The 20,309-nt window shown below is 34.5% G+C and overlaps 1 protein-coding gene across 2 annotated transcripts in view; it reads right to left on the bottom strand.

The window, feature by feature from the left end:
* The window catches only part of DIAPH3 (diaphanous related formin 3), a 563,950-nt gene that overhangs the window by 352,438 nt on the left and 191,203 nt on the right, over positions 1–20,309 (bottom strand). For both annotated transcript variants that reach the window (XM_036831862.1, XM_036831861.1), the window contains 5 exons: positions 12,289–12,399; positions 11,884–12,002; positions 10,937–11,053; positions 6,850–6,968; positions 4,039–4,103 (listed from right to left, as the gene is read on the bottom strand). In XM_036831862.1, the coding sequence (XP_036687757.1) occupies positions 4,039–4,103; positions 6,850–6,968; positions 10,937–11,053; positions 11,884–12,002; positions 12,289–12,399 (531 nt within the window). The remainder of the gene's footprint in view (positions 1–4,038; positions 4,104–6,849; positions 6,969–10,936; positions 11,054–11,883; positions 12,003–12,288; positions 12,400–20,309) is intronic.

Here is a 20,309-nt window from a genome sequence, read left to right on the forward strand (position 1 = left end):
TACAAATTGGAAAAGAAGAAGTAAAACTGTCACTGTTTGCAGATGACATGATACTATACATAGAGAATCCTAAAGCAGCCACCAGAAAACTACTAGAACTAATCAATGAATTTGGTAAAGTTGCAGGATACAGAATTAATGCACAAAATCTCTGGCATTCCTAAACACCTACAACGAAAAATCAGAAAGTGAAATTAAGGAAACACTCCCATTTACCACTGCAACATAAAGAATAAAATACTTAGGAATAAACCTACCTAGGGAGATAAAAGACCTCTATGCAGAAAACTATAAGACATTGATGAAAGAAATTAAAGATGATACAAACAGATGGAGAGATATACTATGTTCTTGGATTGGAAGAATCAACATTGTGAAAATGACTATACTACCCAAAGCAATATACAGATTCAATGCAATCCCTATCAAACTACCAATGGTATTTTTCACAGAACTACAACAAAAAATTTCACAATTTATATGGAAACACAAAAGTCCCCGAATAGCCAAAGCAATCTTGAGAATGAAAAATGGAGCTGGAGGAATCAGGCTCCCTGACTTCAGACTCTACTACAAAGCTACAGTAATCAAGACAGTATGGTGCTGGCACAAAAACAGAAATATACATCAATGGAACAAGGTAGAAAGCCCAGACATAAACTCCCGTCCATATGGTCACCTTATTTTTGATAAAGGAGGCAAGAATATACAATGGAGAAAAGACGGCCTCTTCAATAAGTGGTGCTGGAAAAACTGGACAGCTACATGTAAAAGAATGAAATTAGAACACTCTCTAACACCATACACAAAAATAAACTCAAAATGGATTAAAGACCTAAATGTAAGACCAAACACTATAAAACTCTTAGAGGAAAACATAGGTTTTGCAAATATGTTCCTATAAAAGGCTTTCATCTTCAAGAAATTCACGGAAAAGACTCTGACAAGTACAGGTTTCTGGTAACTGACTGTACTGCTGAACTGAATGAATAAGCATTTTCAGAACTCTAATGAAAAACTGATGAACTCATAAAAGTGCTAACAAAAGATCAAGATGAAAAAAAAAATTAATTACATGGGACTGAGTGAACTGATGAGGATGAGTATAATTTTTGTGACTTTCTGTCTGAATTAAAAAAAAAAAAATCCCACAAGGACTCAGAGGCAAAGAATATACAAATCAATTTTCACTGCAAAGTAAAGGAGCTGTTACAGTGGAGGATTACTGGACTGAATGTCAATATTATGACATAGTATGAGTGTGTTTCATGTTTGGTAATTGCAATCATTGTTGCTTTTGTTGTGGTCATCCATGTACAATGCTTGGTGTCAGTCTATTTATCTCTTGTAAAAATAAAATACAGTGTGTGTGTGTGGAAAAAAAAAAAAAAACATAGGCAGAACACTCTGTTACATAAATAAATCACAGCAAGATCCTTTTTGACGTACCTCCTACAGAAATGGAAATACAAACAAAAATAAACAAATGGGACCTAATGAAACTTAAAAGCTTTTGCACAGCAAAGGAAACCATAAGCAAGACAAAAAGACAACCCTCAGAATGGCAGAAAATATTTGCAAATGAAGCAACTGACAAAGGATTAATCTCCAAAATACACAAGCAGCTCACAGAGCTCAATATCAAAAAAACGAACAACCCAATCCAAAAATGGGCAGAAGACCTAAATAGACATTTCTCCAAAAAAGATATACAGATTGCCAACAAACACGTGAAAGAATGCTCAACATCATTAATCATTAGAGAAATGCGAATCAAAACTACAATGAGGTATCACCTCACACTGGTCAGAATGGCCATCATCAGAAAATCTACAAACAATAAATGCTGGAGAGGGTGTGCAGAAAAGGGAACCCTCCTGCACTGTTGGTGGGAATGTAAATTGATACAGCCACTATGGAGAACAGTATGGAGATTCCTTAAAAAACTAAAAATAGAACTACCATATGACCCAGCAATCCCACTCCTGGGCATATACCCTGAGAAAACCATAATTCAAAAAGAGTCATGTACCAGAGTGTTCACTGCAGCTCTATTTACAATAGCCAGGACACAGAAGCAACCTAAGTGTCCATCGACAGATGAATGGATAAAGAAGATGTGGCACATATATACAATGGAATATTACTCAGCCATAAAAAGAAACGAAACTGAGTTATTTGTAGTGAGGTGGTTGGACCTAGAGACAGTCCTACAGAGTGAAGTAAGTCAGAAAGAGAAAAACAAATACCGTATGCTAACACATATATATGGAATCTTAAAAAAAAAAAAAAAGGTTCTGAAGAACCTAGGGGCAGGACAGGAATAAAGACGCAGACATAGAGAATGGACTTGAGGACACAGGGAGGGGGAAGGGTAAGCTGGGACGAAGTGAGAGAGTGGCATGGACTTACATATACTACCAAACGTAAAATAGATAGCTAGTGGGAAGCAGCCGCATAGCACATGGAGATCAGCTCGGTGCTTTGTGACCACCTAGAGGGGTGGGATAGGGAGGGTGGGAGGGAGACACAAGGGGCAGGAGATATGGGGATATATGTATATGTATAGTTGATTCACTTTGTTATAAAGCAGAAACTAACACACCATTGTAAAGCAATTATACTCCATAAAGATGTTAAAAAAAAGAAAGCAAATTTAAACTATCTGGGATGAATTCAAATCAAGCACTTGAAAGTTTGCTACTACTTACCCACGATGAATTGAAGTATTTACTGAGCTTGGAATACAGAGTCAGTGGGGTGAAAGGTCACCATACAACACAAACATCTATCAACTGGAACACTTATGAACTTAATTTAAAGGATCTATTAATTTGTTTCCCCCTGTAAACAAAGTTGCTTCGCAGCAATGGCGATATCATATCCACAGCTGTAATCCAAGCCTGCAGCCAAAGGCCTGGGAGATAATATCCTCTCACTGAGTATTTGGTGAAACTTAGGACTTCTTGGACAGGACACTTACAAAGTTTTTCATAAGTTACAAATAACTTATGAAAGTGTCTACCATTTGCAAGTTATGTTTTATCTTAAAAGTCTATAAAAAATGTACAATTCTTTCAAGATTCATTTAGGGCCTGACACATCAAAAATGTAGTCTCTGGCATAGTGCCTAACTCAGTGTAAATGTTCCTTTCATATGTGTTCATTGAAGTGGTGGTAGCAGTAATTACCATGATTCCTCAAATGTGAGGAACCAGCCCTAAGAATTCAAATCAGAGTGACTACTTAAAATGTAAAGAATCCAACAACAAAAAAATAAAATAAAATTTAAAAGTAAAATTTAAAAAACAGAGAAAAAGTCTAATAGATACCCATTAAGTAGAGATAAAAGCACAAAACACTACCTTAAAGAAAAGTGGGGAATGGCTAGATGGTCAGCAATACTATTGGCCAGAAACAAATGAAACTGCTGACATCCAATACTTTTTATCTATGAAAATGACAATTTTATGTGGTTCCACTTAGTCTAATGAAGTAACTTTAATCAAAACAGAAAGCAAGTTAAACTTCTTCTCTTAAAATTTTTAGACATAATTTCAATCTTAAGGGCCTGAATTATATGATGTCTTGAGAAATACTCCAATCTTAAAATGCTGACTCTATACATTGTCAATCATTTATTCATTCAAAGAATATGTTTTAGTTCTCAGTCCAGGAATTGTTCTAGGTGCCAGGATAGTGAATAAAGCAAACACAAATCCCTCATAAAGTTTATTCCAGAGGGAGAAATAGACAAGACATTCTCATATACACACAGATACCTAAATGATGCAACATGTCAGATGGTGATAAATACAACAGTAGAAAAACAAGAAGCACAGGGAGGGTCAGAGTTGGGAGTGGGGAGTTTAAATGTTTAAATATAATGGTCCAGGAAGTCCTCCTCAGAGAATGGCATTTGTGCAAATACCTGAAGGAGGTAAAGAAGGACGTGAGTAGAAGGCACAGAGTCCATGAGGCAGAAGCAGAGCTGCAGGAGCCCCCATATAGTCTTGTGAAGTTAGTCAAATTACTTACTTTCTTGTTAAGTTCTGATGCTTTCTCTTCAAACTCTTCTAGTTTCACCTGATCTATGCAAATATCTAAAATTGCAATGACAAAATTTTTCTTAAATTCATTGTTACTTTAAAAGTTTAGAAAGAAAAAAATCACAGAGAAAAATTAGAATTGGTGTCAGTAATAAAATAAACAAAATGGTGAAACATATAATGTTAGAACGGAGAAGGATTTTCTAAGCATGATACCAAGGTCACAAAATATAAGGAGAAAGATAAACCCAATTACAATTCTAACTTTGTATTAGGCAAAAGGAGGAGGGAGTTCAACTGTAACATACAATACTGAAAGGTTGCTATCCTCGATTCATAAATATTTTGAAAAAATAGAAGAGGATAGTCAATACCAACTAGGAAAATGTGCAATAGTAATGAGCAGAAAATTAGGAATAAAAAAATTAAAAATTGCTAAATCGTAAGAACAGATACTTGATTTTCCCTAGTAATATGAAAATATAAAAATTTTTAATGAGAAATAAGCAAAGATTAAATGAACCCTAATGTCAAGTATTGGAGATAGCACAGGGAGCCCTACTCTCCTAAAAACAGTGGAAGTATAATTAAGGAACTTTGCTGATGAGAAACTATGCAATATGTACTAAAACTTAAAATTAATATTTTCTTTCACCCAGTAATGTATTTCTAGGACTTTGCCTTTAAGCAAGAATATTCATTAAAATATTATGTTAGCAAAAAACTGCAAATAACTTAAATGTCCACCAATAATAGATTGACTAATAAGCTCTGATATGTATCCACATGATGGGATACTTTGCAGGAGAAGTAATTCATATTATGAATGAATTCATTATGGATGTCTTACGAATGTACTGTATCCCTTCTTTCTTTTTTTAATGAAAGTAATAATGAACATGGTTTAAGAAAACATACAGAACAAGTTAGGAGAAGCAAGAGTCAACCAAATCATTGCGTCCAAAACTCAGTCCCGCTTCCTAAATGCTTCCTCTTACAGCTCTGGTGGTTAGCTTCCTAACTCTAAATAAAGTGTGTACACCATTATTTTCTGATTTAACTATTTAGGACATTATAGATAACTTCCTACTATGAAATAAGAAAACACTGTTTCCTATCTAATCCCAATTTTTGATAATTTTTTACTTTCATTTGGCTGGCTCTGTAGCACTAAATTAATACTTAATCCTCTGATTCCTGTTGCACAGACAGCATCTCTTGAATCCCTCTTTAATATATGGAGTTATCTGTGCCCTATACTTTCCAATATCTGTCTCCCCTACTGTCTTCTCTCACCTAAGCGTGTAAATACAGGGACAGTCTCTTCTGTATTTAAGTCTTCTGCATTGTGTCTATAAGTTTATTCTAAACATTTATAATCAATAAACACAATGAACTTATTATAACAATGTAACATGTTTCACTTATGTAGCCAAGAAGTATTCAAAGATTATATAGTAGTTCCTTCTCAATTCAATGTCAAAACCTCTCACCTACTCAAGAAAATATATTCCTAATATCCAGGTAGAAAAAGTTTTCTCTTCAGACACTGTTCAGAATCATTCCACATTTTAGTTTGCTGCATATTTAGAGCATATTTTTCTTCATTTCTATGTCCCTCCCACCCCCAGGAACTCCTAATTTCTTCTCTCCTGCAGAGAGAAACAAGTATTCACTTTATCAGTCTCACTAGTATTATCTACTCCTTTCTCATTCTATACATTCCACACTTCTTCCTGAACTCAAATATTATATGAAGAAAAAACAACTTCACGCAAATAATAGATATTCCTTTTTAATGTTAAACCAAGATTTGACATATGGTAACTTCTTAAACATTAGTTACAATGTGGAATCGGGTATGATGTCAATGACCATTTTGTACTCTGTTACTTTTAAATCATTTAGACACATCAAGCCCTGGTCATTTGGGAAAGAGTGGTTTGCAGAGTCATGCAGATCCTCCAAATGGTGACACATCTCATCATACAATATCAAAATAATCAGATAGGGTAATACCACCACTGATCTCATCAGAAAAAAATTTAAAACTGCAAAGCTGCCAAGACGATGGTAGCAAGTACAAGTTTTCCAAAATTCAAATATTTACTTGAATATTGCAATTTTATCATTGGTAACATATTCTATCATTTTCATTGAAGTTACAGACACATTTCATTTCATTTTTAGGAAAGTGTGTGCCAAACACTCACATCTGAGTAGCCAGAATTTGTATGACAATCCTTTTTTCAAAGTTAAAAAAAAAAAAAAGCAGGCATTTCAGCTGGCAACTCAGACGATTACACAAGTATTTCCTATTGGACTCTGGTTTGCAGCACAAGTGATTCACACATACAATATATTGAATATTGAATATATTCACACAGAATATTGAAATGATGTGTGTGCAAAGGTAAATATTTAATAAAATTAACACTTTTTTAGTTCTTTATCAAGGACATTCTTAAATAAAAAATGGCACCTTTTTTGTTTCATTTCTTTTGTTTTACTGAGAATAAAGAATCCCATGGCTACTAATACAGTTTGGTGCCACTGCCTTGATTCACAACAAAATACCAGCAGTTTCCCCAATATTGCTCTGAAAATATCCATAGAGTAAAAATGGCAAATAACTGTCTCAGTATTGTTATGAAAATAGTTTTGACTATTAGGACCTCCTGAAAAGGTATCCAGGACCCTCTGGAGTCTACAGGTCACACTGTGAGAAACAACACTCTAGCACTAACCCATGGGTAAGGGGCATAAGGTATTTCCATTTAAATAACAGAGAAACACTCACCAACAAACTGACTTAAATCTAAGTCTAGTCTTTTTCGATATGTGAAGTCTGGATCCATCCCATCTCTATGCAGTACAATCTGGGATACACACTCATCAATTAACTTGAAGTACTGTTGCCTAGAACCAAGGAAAAGAATAAATGTACACTCTATTAGTGTAGCTTTACATCAAAACAAAATATTTCAGTAGCTTGATTTCTAGTTCAATAATATACAATTGTATAGTTTCAACAGTTGACATATAGATTTAACATGGGAGTGAGAGTAAATACAACTACTACTTTCCTTCTAATGATTTTAACACATTATATTTTTTATGATCTTTTAGCTATAAATACAGTGTGCTTTAAAGATCATTTTCTTACAAAAGTCAGAATCTTGACTTAATTAGTAGGCAGTAAGAAAGAGAATATTAAAATGAAGTGATATGTACTTAAAAGCAGTCCTCAGCAGAGACCATCAACCTATCACTGTGCCATACTGAAAGAGCTACCATTAATTCATTTTATTAATACAAACCAAAAGATATATTTTCTAAAAAATTATCTGGAAGGTTCTTTAAACCATACAGTTCACTGTTTTTAGAATGTTTGTGATACTGTGAATTATAAACAATATCAAATGAATGTTCCTTACTCAAAAGAAAGCTAGAAAAATTCAGTATAACAATTTTTGTCCAAAATTTAAATTTAATTAAAATCCCCAAATAGGCTTCATGTGTTAGTACAATTAAGTTCAATCCACCTGTGTTAGTAATAAGCTAAAAAACATCCCTTAAAACTCAAGCCAACAAACGTGATAGAAATATCCAGAAGATTTTACAAACAAAACCAAACTACAGTGATAGAGAGAGTGATAGAGAGGGTGGGTAATATTCTAATGAGTACAGTCCTCCATCCGAACCACCATTTAGGACTATTTCTTCTCAATGACTTTTTGCACAGTTTTCCTCTCCAACCCCTTCTCACCACGTATGAGATGATGCCTCCAGCTACTTGAGATTTCCTTCCCTGTATACTATGACGTACTGCCCTGGACCTATTTACCTGGTACCTAATAAACCATCCATTATGCTGAATAAAATTCAGTACAGCTTAACATTAGCAAATAAGACAATGTTCATTAACTGTCATAGAGTAAAAATATTCAAGACATAGTATTCTTGGATACAAATTAAAGCAAGAAGGTATTATCAATGCTTTCCTCAATTTTTTCAACTTCTTTCAATGAAATAATCTCCCATTCCCTAATATTTTAGCTATAATAACCACATTTACACTTGAGGTACATAAATTGCACACATGTTTCTATCTATCACAATTAAAAACTGAGATGATGCACTCTGTCCCTTTTTTACTCTTATTTAACGTTATCTTGATGTTGTTTTAATAAAAACAAGGCTTAAATTAACACAAGCTATTGTGTGTAATTTTTTAAAAAAACATAATATCATTAAGTGTTTTCTCACTTCCACCATCCTAAATTATGAGCTCATTTATAATGTAGCTGAAAATTCATGCAAAAAGTCTTTCAGTAAGGCAATACTAGTAAAGAACAATGTACTTCTGGATTCCAGAAATGTAAATCTAGAAAATAATCTCTATGAGTGATATTGATAAGGTAGTGAATATGTCAGAGGAATATGTAAACAACCTAATTAAGGGATAAACATAAATGTCATTACTTCATTAATAAAAGTCATTTTTGTTGGAGAATATTTTGAAATCACCTTCACTTTCTCTGCAGTTTTTTTTTTTACCAAATATCAGAAATTATCTCCCATGCACATTCAACTAACATGCTATTTTGCACACAATAAGCCATTAATAATTTGTTACATAATTGAATTTGATCTTATATCCACCTTCCAATTATCTTACTGCATTTGATTTTTCTTGGGGACCTTTGATGTACATTCTCCAATAGAGTTCCATTTCAGTAAAATTTCCTTTCGTTCCAGATGTGAAAATAAGCAAAGATTTTAATTTTCCTATCCACTAATTCTTTTAAATGAGAATATTTTGCATTCTACAATGAAAATTAACTGATAAAAAACTTCAAAAATTGTACTTATTAATGTCAATATTAATTTTAAATGTTCATCAATCGAAAATGTTCAGATAACTGAATATTTCTGAAAGGTGAAATCTAGGTCCATTCGAGATAGTAAAACCGAAAACTGAAGGTAAAACCAAAAGAAAAAGATTTATGAATCTTGGACTGCACAGCAAAAAGAGTAAAATTTACTGTATGTTAATTAAAAGGATGAATATATAATAAACATATTATGTAAGTGACCACAATTCTGACTCTATCTTGTAATAAATGTATACTCACTCTAAGAATCAACAACAACAATAATAGTAATAAATAACTGAGAATTCTGGAACATAGGAAAGAATCGATGGGATCATCTTCACTACAGCAGTCATGGGAAGAATTCTGCCTTCATAGCAACCATATCTAGAACAAAGACCAAGGGCCTCGGGCTTAAGGAGCCAAGAAAGAAGGCAACATAGAGGAGTATCAAACTTAAAAGGTGCTGCTCAAAAAATGACCAAACTAGATGAACTTCTATGCCTCACTAAGGTCACTTTGGTAATGCTACAATGTAATATTTCTTTAGACTCTTGATTCCACTAAAGTGAAAGGCTCACCTGAGCGTGCCCCACTACAGTTGTGCTTTTTAATCTGTTTTGAAGTTAGACACAACCACATGCCCCCCAGAACACAGATGAAGGGATTAAATAACCCCCTTTGTAACACTATAGACACATTCAACACTTCAAAAGCAAACAGCAGTCTTAAATTCTTGGAAATTCAAGCGGCAAAAAGTCAGAGGTTGACAGGACCAACCACACAGGTATCAAGAAAAGGATGGGGCTACTTTAGAATAAATGGAAGTTCCAAGTTTATTTTTAGGTAAATCTTCAGGAGAGTACAGTATTACAATTAGTGGGGTACCTATGATACTTAAAAATATTATTAATCAAGTATTAGTATTTTTTATCTAGCATTTATAAAGTGGTTAAATATTTAGTGTCTTATTTTAATAAAATATGAGAAAGAAGCAAATGAAGTCTCAAAACAGCTTCCTGAACTCTATTTTAGAATACCATTGGGATTTCCCAATTCTACAAAGGAAAGAGGTAGGGTGGATGATCTGTACTCATCTCGAAGAACCTAAAGTTTTACCATGTTTAGACTTTTATTCTATTCACTTGTTAGGTACATCAAAAACCTAAATTACACCCTCTGACATCACCTAGAGGACACAGCCTGAATAAGACTGTCTAGCAACTCCTTCTACTTGAAATTAGAGTAAGAAAAGACATACTACCCATAGTATTTGAGAATAAAATTTCAGCAAAATTAAATTAAAGGTGACCAAAATGGTTTTATATTCAAAGATCTCAGCTTCCTTCATAAAACAGTAATAAAAGAGTTAAGAGGGTATAGAGAACATTTATTGAGCATACACCATATGCCAGATATTTGGCTAGGAGTCTCACGCATGTTACCATTTTAATCTTCATAACAATCCAGCAGCTTAAGTGTTACTATCCATATATAACTACAGATAGACATGGATAAACAATTATTTTCTGTAAACAATTTGTTACGCTCAAGATGCCTAGGATATAATCAAACTTGAAAAGTCATTTGTCTAGCTTTCTGATACATTAGCAACATTAAACACAACTGCATTATTAAGGAACTTGCTAGCTACTTAAACACTAATAAAAGTGATGTTTAGTATCTGCCATTCCTACTGCCTAGGGACTAACCAGAAAACATTATTCATCACGCAGTAAACTAGTAATTTGTTGCTAGTTTGCATTTTTATTCAGCTGAAAAGTTGTAACCAAGAATCTGCTGGAGCTTAGAAAGTAATAGTAGTATCATTTTATACCATCTTCTACCTAAATATATGCCCAGAGGAAACAGTGCATTCTATGAATCAATATTATGAAAGAAATACAAAACTTAAAAATATTTGCTTGCCCAAATCAAACATCAGGTGAATTTCACAATTAAAAGAATTTTATTAGTGAAAGAAAATATTAGAATATAGCTTCCTCTTACCTTATAAAATAATCATTTCGAATCAGCAAAAGATGCTGCAGAATTGAAATGAAATATCCCTCTGCTCTGGTTTCCTTAACTGTGTTCCACACCATGTTGTGAAGATCATTCGCTTCAGTAAACTGATTAAGGAATATGTGGATTTATTTATCCTCTATACCGAACAACTGCAATAATGTGACACGGAATCTGCTCTGTAAGGCTTCAAAAGATTATTGTGTATCTTAACCTAAAATAGGCATCATATATACTCAGCATATAGTAAAACACATGTAGTTAGGAATGAGAATAGAGGGAAAACTATGTGCAAATGACAACGTGACCTGACACTTCCTGGCTTCTCCTCCACAATCAACTCCAACCAATATTCCTCTCTTGAGCCAAGATACTGCTGGCAGAAAGAGTAGTGGGCAGCTGGTTGCGAACGAAGTCTTTGGGTTCTGGGGGAGCCCTGACCAAGAGGGCTGGTGCTAGGCATTACCTACCATGGGGCAGCCCCAGTGGAAGACAGAAAGGTGGCAGATCTCTGGACAAGCACAGACAGGTGCAGATGCACAGAATTAACAAAGGCCCATATGAGGATACACCCAAGGTACGGGGTGGAACTAACCAGCAGGCTAAGGGCACCTATTCCTAACGATGAAGGCACTAGGGGGAGGGGAGGTGCCAAACAAAAAGAACAGATTGTACATGTATACATAAGAGGCTTGTCTAAAAAGCCTCCATTTGTAGATTGTAACATCAATTTGCATAGGCATGTATTCACAAAAACACACATAAAATAATAAAAAAGGTTTATACAATCATCCTTCTGATTCAATAAAGGTTTGATTTTATATCATTTATCTAGAAATGGTTTCAGAAGTTTAATATTTTATGGGGTGGGGGCTGTTTAAGGGTTAGCAATAATTTTACATATTTGATTAGACTTCAGAACAAAAGGATATTCAAGTTCAGCTCTAATATCTTCGAGGCGATGGAAGAACTCAATCAAATCTTCTTCCTTATGCTCATCAAAGACTTTAAGTTGGATATCCAGGCCATCATTCTTAATACGTTTTAAATTCTAGAGATATTAAATAGGAATTATAAGGAACGGTTTTGTTTTTAACAATGCAAAAAATTAATGAAAAACATAAACAATAAACCAAACATTCAACTTGATTTACAGCATTCAAACACTTAAAGTGTTAAATAATACTCAAACCTTATCATCTATTTCAAAAATAGATTTTATACTCAAGCCTTTTTTCCCACAGATAAATTATTCTTGAAGGTAATTTATCTAAATTTCCCCCTACTCAAGTACTTCTCTAATTTAAATATTAATAAGGAGACTGCAGGACACTTACTGGCAATATCTCTTTCAATCCACAACGCATAAATTCATTTCTGATGTGAAGCCTGAAGTCCAAATCATCAGGAGATGTAACAAGAGCATTGATAAGCTGCATACATGCTACCTACAATAAATTACACAGCAAGACTTAGACTTGGATTCTGACATTAAAGAAGGAGTAATAGAACTGAAACATCAAGGCTGTGTTCCAAGTATTATCAAATATCTTCCTTCACAGGTGAGTCTATAAAAACGATAATTTGTATGTAAAATATTTTAGTCAATTATAAATTAGACAAGAAATATAGTTGCAGTGGAATTTTTAATTCACTCCAACCAAAAGTTAAGTTCTGTCCAAAAATATCATTCCATACACATAAGACATAAACTGAACACACACTAGTTGAAAAACTATAAATATCCTTAGATAGATCCTATCCTAAAATAGGATAATAAAATAATTTCCCATTCATCAAGAGGAACCCAAAGACTTTAAGTCAACGAGAGTTAACAAAGGCCTGAAACTAGTTAATGGGGTTGTTATAACCAAAAATTATATTATGAACATTGCACAGCCAATTACTAGACGTTAACTTATCAGGCAATGGTTCCTACACTTTGACAAAAATTCAGCTTACTGTGTGTTATGCTTATTAAGAAGACATAAAGGAATAACATAGCTAACTAAATGCTTTAGTATATAACTTAAATGATGAAAATTAAAAATCGCTGTATTTTCCCATTCATATTTAACACTCCAACTTTCAACCTGGATCTCCTTTTTTTTAAATCCCTGGCTTAATTATATCTTTTCATTATCCAAAATCTATATAATGGAAGCAAAAGAGGTTGCTTCTAGAGAAGCAAAGAATTCTTTGCTGTTGTTGATGATGTTATTTTTCTAAGTCCACATTCTACCAAACTCTAACAAGAAAGACCAGCTTACTGATCAATGTGTTTAACCTCATGCTGTTCCCTAAATTGTCCTTTCTCCATCCCTTAAGGCAAGGTTTATATGAATTTAAAATGCCATTTTGGGATTAAGACACCAACAGGGGTCTCAGTTCCTGCTGGTTGAAATATACTGTAATTGTTCTATTTGATATCTAAACACTAAAATCTGGCCAGCATGCCTCTACTGTCAAAACTTGAAAAAGAGGGAAAAGGAAAACATATTTAAAAGAAAAAAAGAAAAAACTTAAAACGGCGTCTACCTTTCCAGTACACGTTCACTCAGCTGTAACCAGTTGATGTCAAAAAGTCAAGTTTAAAATGCTTTCTTTCCACTTCCTTGCCAGTCATTACCCAATACCCACAAATGTTTTCTTCAGCATTTTAAAAGATCTCAAACAGCATACAAATAATTAAATTAGCATACTAATTTAATTTCTCTAAGTTCAGAGAAATTAAATTAGTATTAGTCACCAGGTTTCCAGGAAAAGATGCAAATTATAGACAACTCAAAGAAAGCAGCAAAAATAACAACATAAAAATTAGCAGCAAATATCACCTAAATGGAAAGTTGATATGTGCAGAATAATATTAGCATGAAATTGAGGAGAAAGAAGGGAAAAGAATCATCCAAATTATTCCCAGGAAACGTTTTAAAAGGCAATTTTTCACAAAAGGAAAACTAGGAACTGACTTAAGCTGAAATAATGAATTTAATTCTTTAGGCTCCCTTCCCAATTGTAACAGTAATTTGCCACTATCATGACCTACAACCACTCTTTGATTAATTTATATCATGTAAACATATGTCTACATACAGTAAAATGTATTGATTAATGTCCTTACAGATAAAAAATTCTATAATCAAGGTAAAGACCTAAGAGTTCCTTCTAGGTTTCTAATACATATATTGAGACATTTAGACATTTTTTATCACATGATTTCACACTGGCAGAGCATACCAGCATAAGTGAGAGCCAGTCTGGCATCTATCCCATATAACTCAATTCCTAGAGACAGTAGAAAAGGCTCAGGAACTAAAAAGGTAAAATAGGACATGTTGCCTACCCTAGCGAAGATAAGTAGGTTCAGTAACACAAATATACTATGTACTGTAAGAGATGTGCTCAGTATATGATGAGAATGTGGAGACAGTAAATAAAAACAAGGACAGCTGAGGAACAGTACTGACTCTTAAGGATTAATAGGGAGACAGCCAGATGAAAAGGAGGACCAAGATGTTTAAAGCAGAGCAATTTACATGTTCAGAGACTTAGGTTCTTTGGCTGAATTACAAGGAATTCAGATTTCCTGAGCAGTTTGTAAAGCGGGAAGTGGGAGAGCAGGGGAAGGACTCAATAAAGATGAAGCCAGACAGATGAGGCACAGCTTCATGTGCCGAGTCAGAACTTTCTGACTCAGCTGGAAATAGGGGAAATCGTAAAGGATTTTATGCAGAGGAGCGGCGATAATAGAGGTAATAGATTCAAGTTAAGAAGCTACCAGAGAAGTAGCTTCGTTGAGCAATGAGGAGGTCTTGAACAACATTTGAAAAACATCTGATGGCTGGGTGAATATGCGGTTGAGGCATAAGAAAAGAATTTACAAGTCCTCCCACCTTTGTTGTTCAACTAGATAGGAGGTGGGACCATTAACAGAGACATAAAATGCAAGGAAAGAAACAAATTTCACAGGAGAATAGGATAAATCCTGCTTTTAAAATTCTGAGATTGAAATGTACATTAGGAATCATACATTCATTTAAGAAATTAGTTAGTGAATGCTGGAATATTAACAGAAGCTCAAGGAAATAATGAAATTGTGATATTCATCATAAAGAATTAATCACTATGTTCTTTCTGTTTGATGTTCCAAAAATGTAGCATATATGATCTCCATTAATATGCATTAATTATGCCATACTAACAGTTTCAACAGCAGGCAAAAGCTACCTTCCTCTGGAACTGACAAGGGTAAGAAAACAAGAGTTTCTGCCCTCCTGGGAGCATCCTAAGTTATCTGAAGGTTCTATCTTTGGGTACCAGACCTTCTCTGTTTACTAGCTCATGCATTTCATTCCTTCCAAGCCTGTTAATGATGTCTACTAAGCACTTCTTGGTGCTAGGGATGCAGTTATGAAATGAAAAAGACAGAAATCACTACTGTAGAAAGAGAGGAGGCAAGATTGAATCCACAGTTTGAATTGCCTGGGCAATTCAAAGGCTGACATTTATCAAGATAGAAAAAATATCAGCATAAACAGAGGAAACAGGCTTGGGAAGAAAGATCAGGACTTAAGTTTTGGAGATGTTAAGTTGGAAATATTGTCTATTATTGATCTTCATCGAAAAAACTAGAAAAGGAAATTGGATATAGGAGACTCCAGTTGGAGAAAGAGATTACCATAGCATTTGTATGTAAAAACCAAGATCTTAGATGGAATCATCAAGAGAGTAGTAAAGAGAGAGAAGAGGAGGTACAAGAACTGGTTGGGACATTTCAATTGTAGGTTTTGATTTGAAGGTTGAGGAAATGAGTTAAAGAAAAGTAAAAAGCTATCAACGTGGTAGAAGATAAATGAAGAGACTGTGGTGTCCTGGAAGAATGGGAGAAAAGCGTGTCAACAGGGAGAGTGATCAACTGTGTCAAATGCTCTAATAGGTCAAAGAAGATAACTACCACTGCATCCGGCAAATTGGTGACTTGACAAGAAGTTTCTACAAAGGGACAGAACTGCTGTTGCACATGGAAAACATTTTCCTTCTCACATGTACCATATGCAACCAGTAAATGAAAGCATACAATTAAAATTGGCTCTAAAATATTCTCCTTGCTCCATATGTACCTTTATACTTTAGAAATACTGCTTATTAACCTTTGGTTTAAACAAGGCTTATAAGTAAGACACATCTTTAGGTGTTAGATATGTACTCAGTTCTAATGATTTGGAAAGTAAATGCTATAAACTCATTTGTTACTCTTGCCCCAATTATAAAAAGGAGGCTCACATGAGAGGGTATTTTTAACATAACTTCTAGCTGTAAAGATGTGTCTGCACACACAGGCACGCACATATCCAGCTAGAATTCAGGACAGTTGAGGATTTCCTCAAGAGCAGCAACAAACTGAAAATGTCCTACAAAAGCTGAGACCAGCAAACCCCACACAGCCAAGGATTAGGAAAATAAGCAGCCAAAACAGTAATTACAAATAGTGGGACAAATGTCAGCAATGTTGTAAACTAGAAGGGTAAAGACATATAACAGGAGACAAAGTAGATAAACTGTAAGCAAAAATCTCAAAGATATTCAATATGAGGGATAGAGCTTGTCAAAGGCAATCTTAAGAACAAGGCAAATGATCAAAGGAAAATCATTAGAAGTAGAAAGAGGTTAAACAGCAAGACAAAGACACATGCCGGAATTTACATCACTTAATCAGCAAAGCAGCTTTCTGCCCTTGAAAATGAAGTGAGAAGGTTTCTTCATATGTGAATATGTATCACCTAAATTTCTTCTAGTACACAATTTAATTTACTGCTATCACTATGTGCAACACAAACAGGAGAAAAAATAAACACTTTATGCATCTTTAACCTTTGGTTCCCAGCCCTTTTCAGACAAACAAGTTTAAGCACAAAATTCCAGGTATACTAACAGCAGTGATTCTTGAGCCTCAAACACAGGCCTGTCCAGGTTTTTCAAAGGCCACCAGCACAGATGCTTTCTCCATGATTATGTGGAAGGAATTGAAAAGGTATCCAACAAACAGCAAAAGCAAACATTCTTTAGAAAGTTCATACTTGGCCAACATATTCATCCTGAATATAACATGTTTTCACATGTAAAATGATGGCTATACTACAATGAAAACATATCAGCTTCCTAAGCTAAATTCAGACTGGAAACAAGCACCAGTAAAGTACTTAAATAAAAATTCTATCAGAATCTGTGAATACTTACTATCTGGGCCTGGAAGACACAGGTTAGACCGCTATTCGTCTTCTCTACCCCATAGCAGAAATCATCTGTCTCTCTTTGCACAATCAAATTCTACATTATCAAGTTAAAATGAGTAAATGATGTTTATAGAGAAATATCTTGCCTCCAGTGCAACTAAAGAAACTCCAAAGAATTTTAAAATCTCATGCGTTAATTCAGAATATAAACTAAAATAGACTACTACATTATGTAGACAAACACAGAAAGAGTAAAGTATATTAGCATATGTAAAGTCCTATAATTTTACTTATATTTCCAATTAAATATTCGGTAAATGATAGACACAGTAAGAGGACAAGTCAGAGCTTGAGGTAACTGCATATATCTCATACAGATGCAGAGAAATAAACTGAAGGATTCAAGAGGCCCTAATTTATATGAACAGGAACAGTTGGGTTCAAGACAGAACTTGGATTTTTAAATGTTTATTCAGACACTCCCCCTGAGACATCATGAATTTCTTCTGTGTTCTCCCATTTTGTTGAAACTCCTAGTATCGCAATTTTCATATGAAACATTAGCCAGCTATAAATTCCTGAGAATAAGCTTCTTAAGGACTTAAGCAGTGTATTTCATTCATCTTTATAGTTCTAATATCTAGCAGAACCCTGAACGGCAATCTCTGAATAATTAACTAATTGACTGGTTAATTATGAAACTTTGCAGTTACCTTGAGTCGTGAATTAAGTGTATCTTTTTGGTGGTCTATTGTAGCATAAGTGAAAAAATGTATCACACAGACTCAGAAAATTGGCAGTATACTCTAGGACAAAAATGTTATTTTTAGTTTAGTAGGTGTGTGCTCCACATGACAATATGAGTTCACGTTAGTATATTATTTTACTCTGTTTCTTTAATGTTTATTAGCTTAATGGCATATTATTTACTAGTCCATTTTAATATGTTTAACATTTTGATTCATACAGATACAGTAACCAAAATGCTGCAAACCTCAATAAAAGTAGTGGTAAAAAAGAGAGGAATTAAAATAAATTGATCTCTGCATCCTTCTGGAACACCCCAACAATGATCCTAAAGATAAACGTTCTACTATACTCTGTATTCTTCATTTGGTCCTTCATTAAATGTACGAATGACTTACTTGATATTAAAAATAACTCTAGTTAACATTGACTTTTTTGAGGGGGTAGGAGATACTTGAAACAAAAAGAAACAGTAAATCAAGATATGACTATTCATTATAGGAAGACCTTCACTTGGTCTCTGCAAAATTAAACTTGGGTACATTTTGAGCATTTAAGGGGTAAGGGAAACAACAGAAGCTAATAAACTTGGCTAAATTCAAAAAGGCATTGTAACTTATTTGTTTCAATGTCATATTTGTCGATTATTGCCAAGTAACATATTTCAAAGTACAGTGATAATTGAACTAAGAGTGATTTTTTTCCTACTCTGGTTTTAACATTTTAATGAACCTAAACTACTTGTATAATGGGGGAAATATCTCAATTTTTTAATATTAAAAAAACGCCATTTTTTCCTACTATCATGGAAGAAATTCAATCCAATCAAATTTTCAAAGAGCTATTCTGTAATTGAACTCAATGAAATCCACAGAGAGTGAAGAGGTTTTTGGGGGTTTTTGTTTTGTTTTTAAGTTAAGAAAACTTTGTCTTTACGGCAGCCATGAGAATGCACTTTCAGTCTTTGACTGCAGTGAGTATAAATGACCAACAGCCCTGGCTGCTGCCCTATGACATCCATCACAACAGGTGAGCTGGAGCTGCACTTCCCATGGGCTCCCCCATCCAACTTCTGATCACAGCAAGATTACTAAAATGTGCCTGATCCTGGGATGCCCAGGACTTTGGCTGGAGGATTCCCCAACCACCTTGCCAAGTCCTCACAGAAATGCACAGCAACCTATGACACTTCCACCCAACGCTTCTTCCTTCCCTCTCTCCTTCACCTGGGGTCAGATCCGCATTGAGTTTGACATCTCCCAGCTTCCCCCAACTCCCTCTTCAGGTTCCCTTAAAGGCATTTCCCCTAGTCCCTTGCACATCAAATCCCTTGCTTCTCAAGGGACCCAGATGAACAGTCTTGGTTCCATACAAAAATTTCAGCAAGAGTATCATTTTCAAATTGTCTAACTCATAAGTATTATAAATGAAGTTCATATTTAGCAGAACACTTTCAGTTTTTCTTATTGTTCTCTAAATGTGACCACCCTCTGCACTTTCATATGTAATCATAAGATACTTGTTAAGACCTGAATGTGTCTATAACATAATTTTCCTCTAGTAACAGTTCCAGAGACGCTGAAGACTTGGATTATATTCCTAGTTTTTGCTTCTTTGGAAAATACATTCCAGAATAGAGAAATATCTACCATAGGAATCCTAAAAGGATCTACCAACCACTCCTGTCCACTGAATCTTAGAAGGATATATCTACCATCCTTGTCCACTGTTTCATTAACATCTTCACGAGATCTTAAAAAGCCCAAAGAGGGGCTTCTCTGGAAGGCGCAGTGGTTGGGAATCTGCCTGCCAATGCAGGGAACACAGGTTCAAGCCCTGGTCCGGGAAGATCCCACATGCCGTGGAGCAACTAGGCCTGTGCACCACAACTGCTGAGCCTGTGCACCTAGAGCCCGTGCTCCACAACAAGAGAAGCCACCACAATGAGAAGCCCGTGCACCGCAACAAAGAGTAGCCCCCGCTCACTGCAACTAGAGAAAGCCCTCCCGCAGCAACGAAGACCCAATGCAGCCAAAGATAAATAAATAAATAAATAAATAAATAAATAAATAATTTTTTTAAAAGGCCAAAGAGATGATGTTGCACAATAATGTGAATGTACTTAATGTCACTGAACTGTAAACTTAAAAATGGTTTAAATGGTAAATTTAATGTTATGTATATTGTACCACAATAAAAAAAAAAAAAAAAAACTAAAGAGAATAATGGCTATGTGTTTCAATAGTGGGTAAAGAAATTACAAGACTTGGGTTATTTTTACTAGGTAATAGTAAAAATAAGTGGTCTGCAGAAATACAGCAAAAATCCAGCTAACTATAAGTATCTAAAGAATATACTAAGTCAAATTTTGAGAAACC

This window comes from Balaenoptera musculus, chromosome 18 (genome assembly GCF_009873245.2).
Source record: "Balaenoptera musculus isolate JJ_BM4_2016_0621 chromosome 18, mBalMus1.pri.v3, whole genome shotgun sequence".
Taxonomy (NCBI): Eukaryota; Metazoa; Chordata; class Mammalia; order Artiodactyla; family Balaenopteridae; genus Balaenoptera; species Balaenoptera musculus.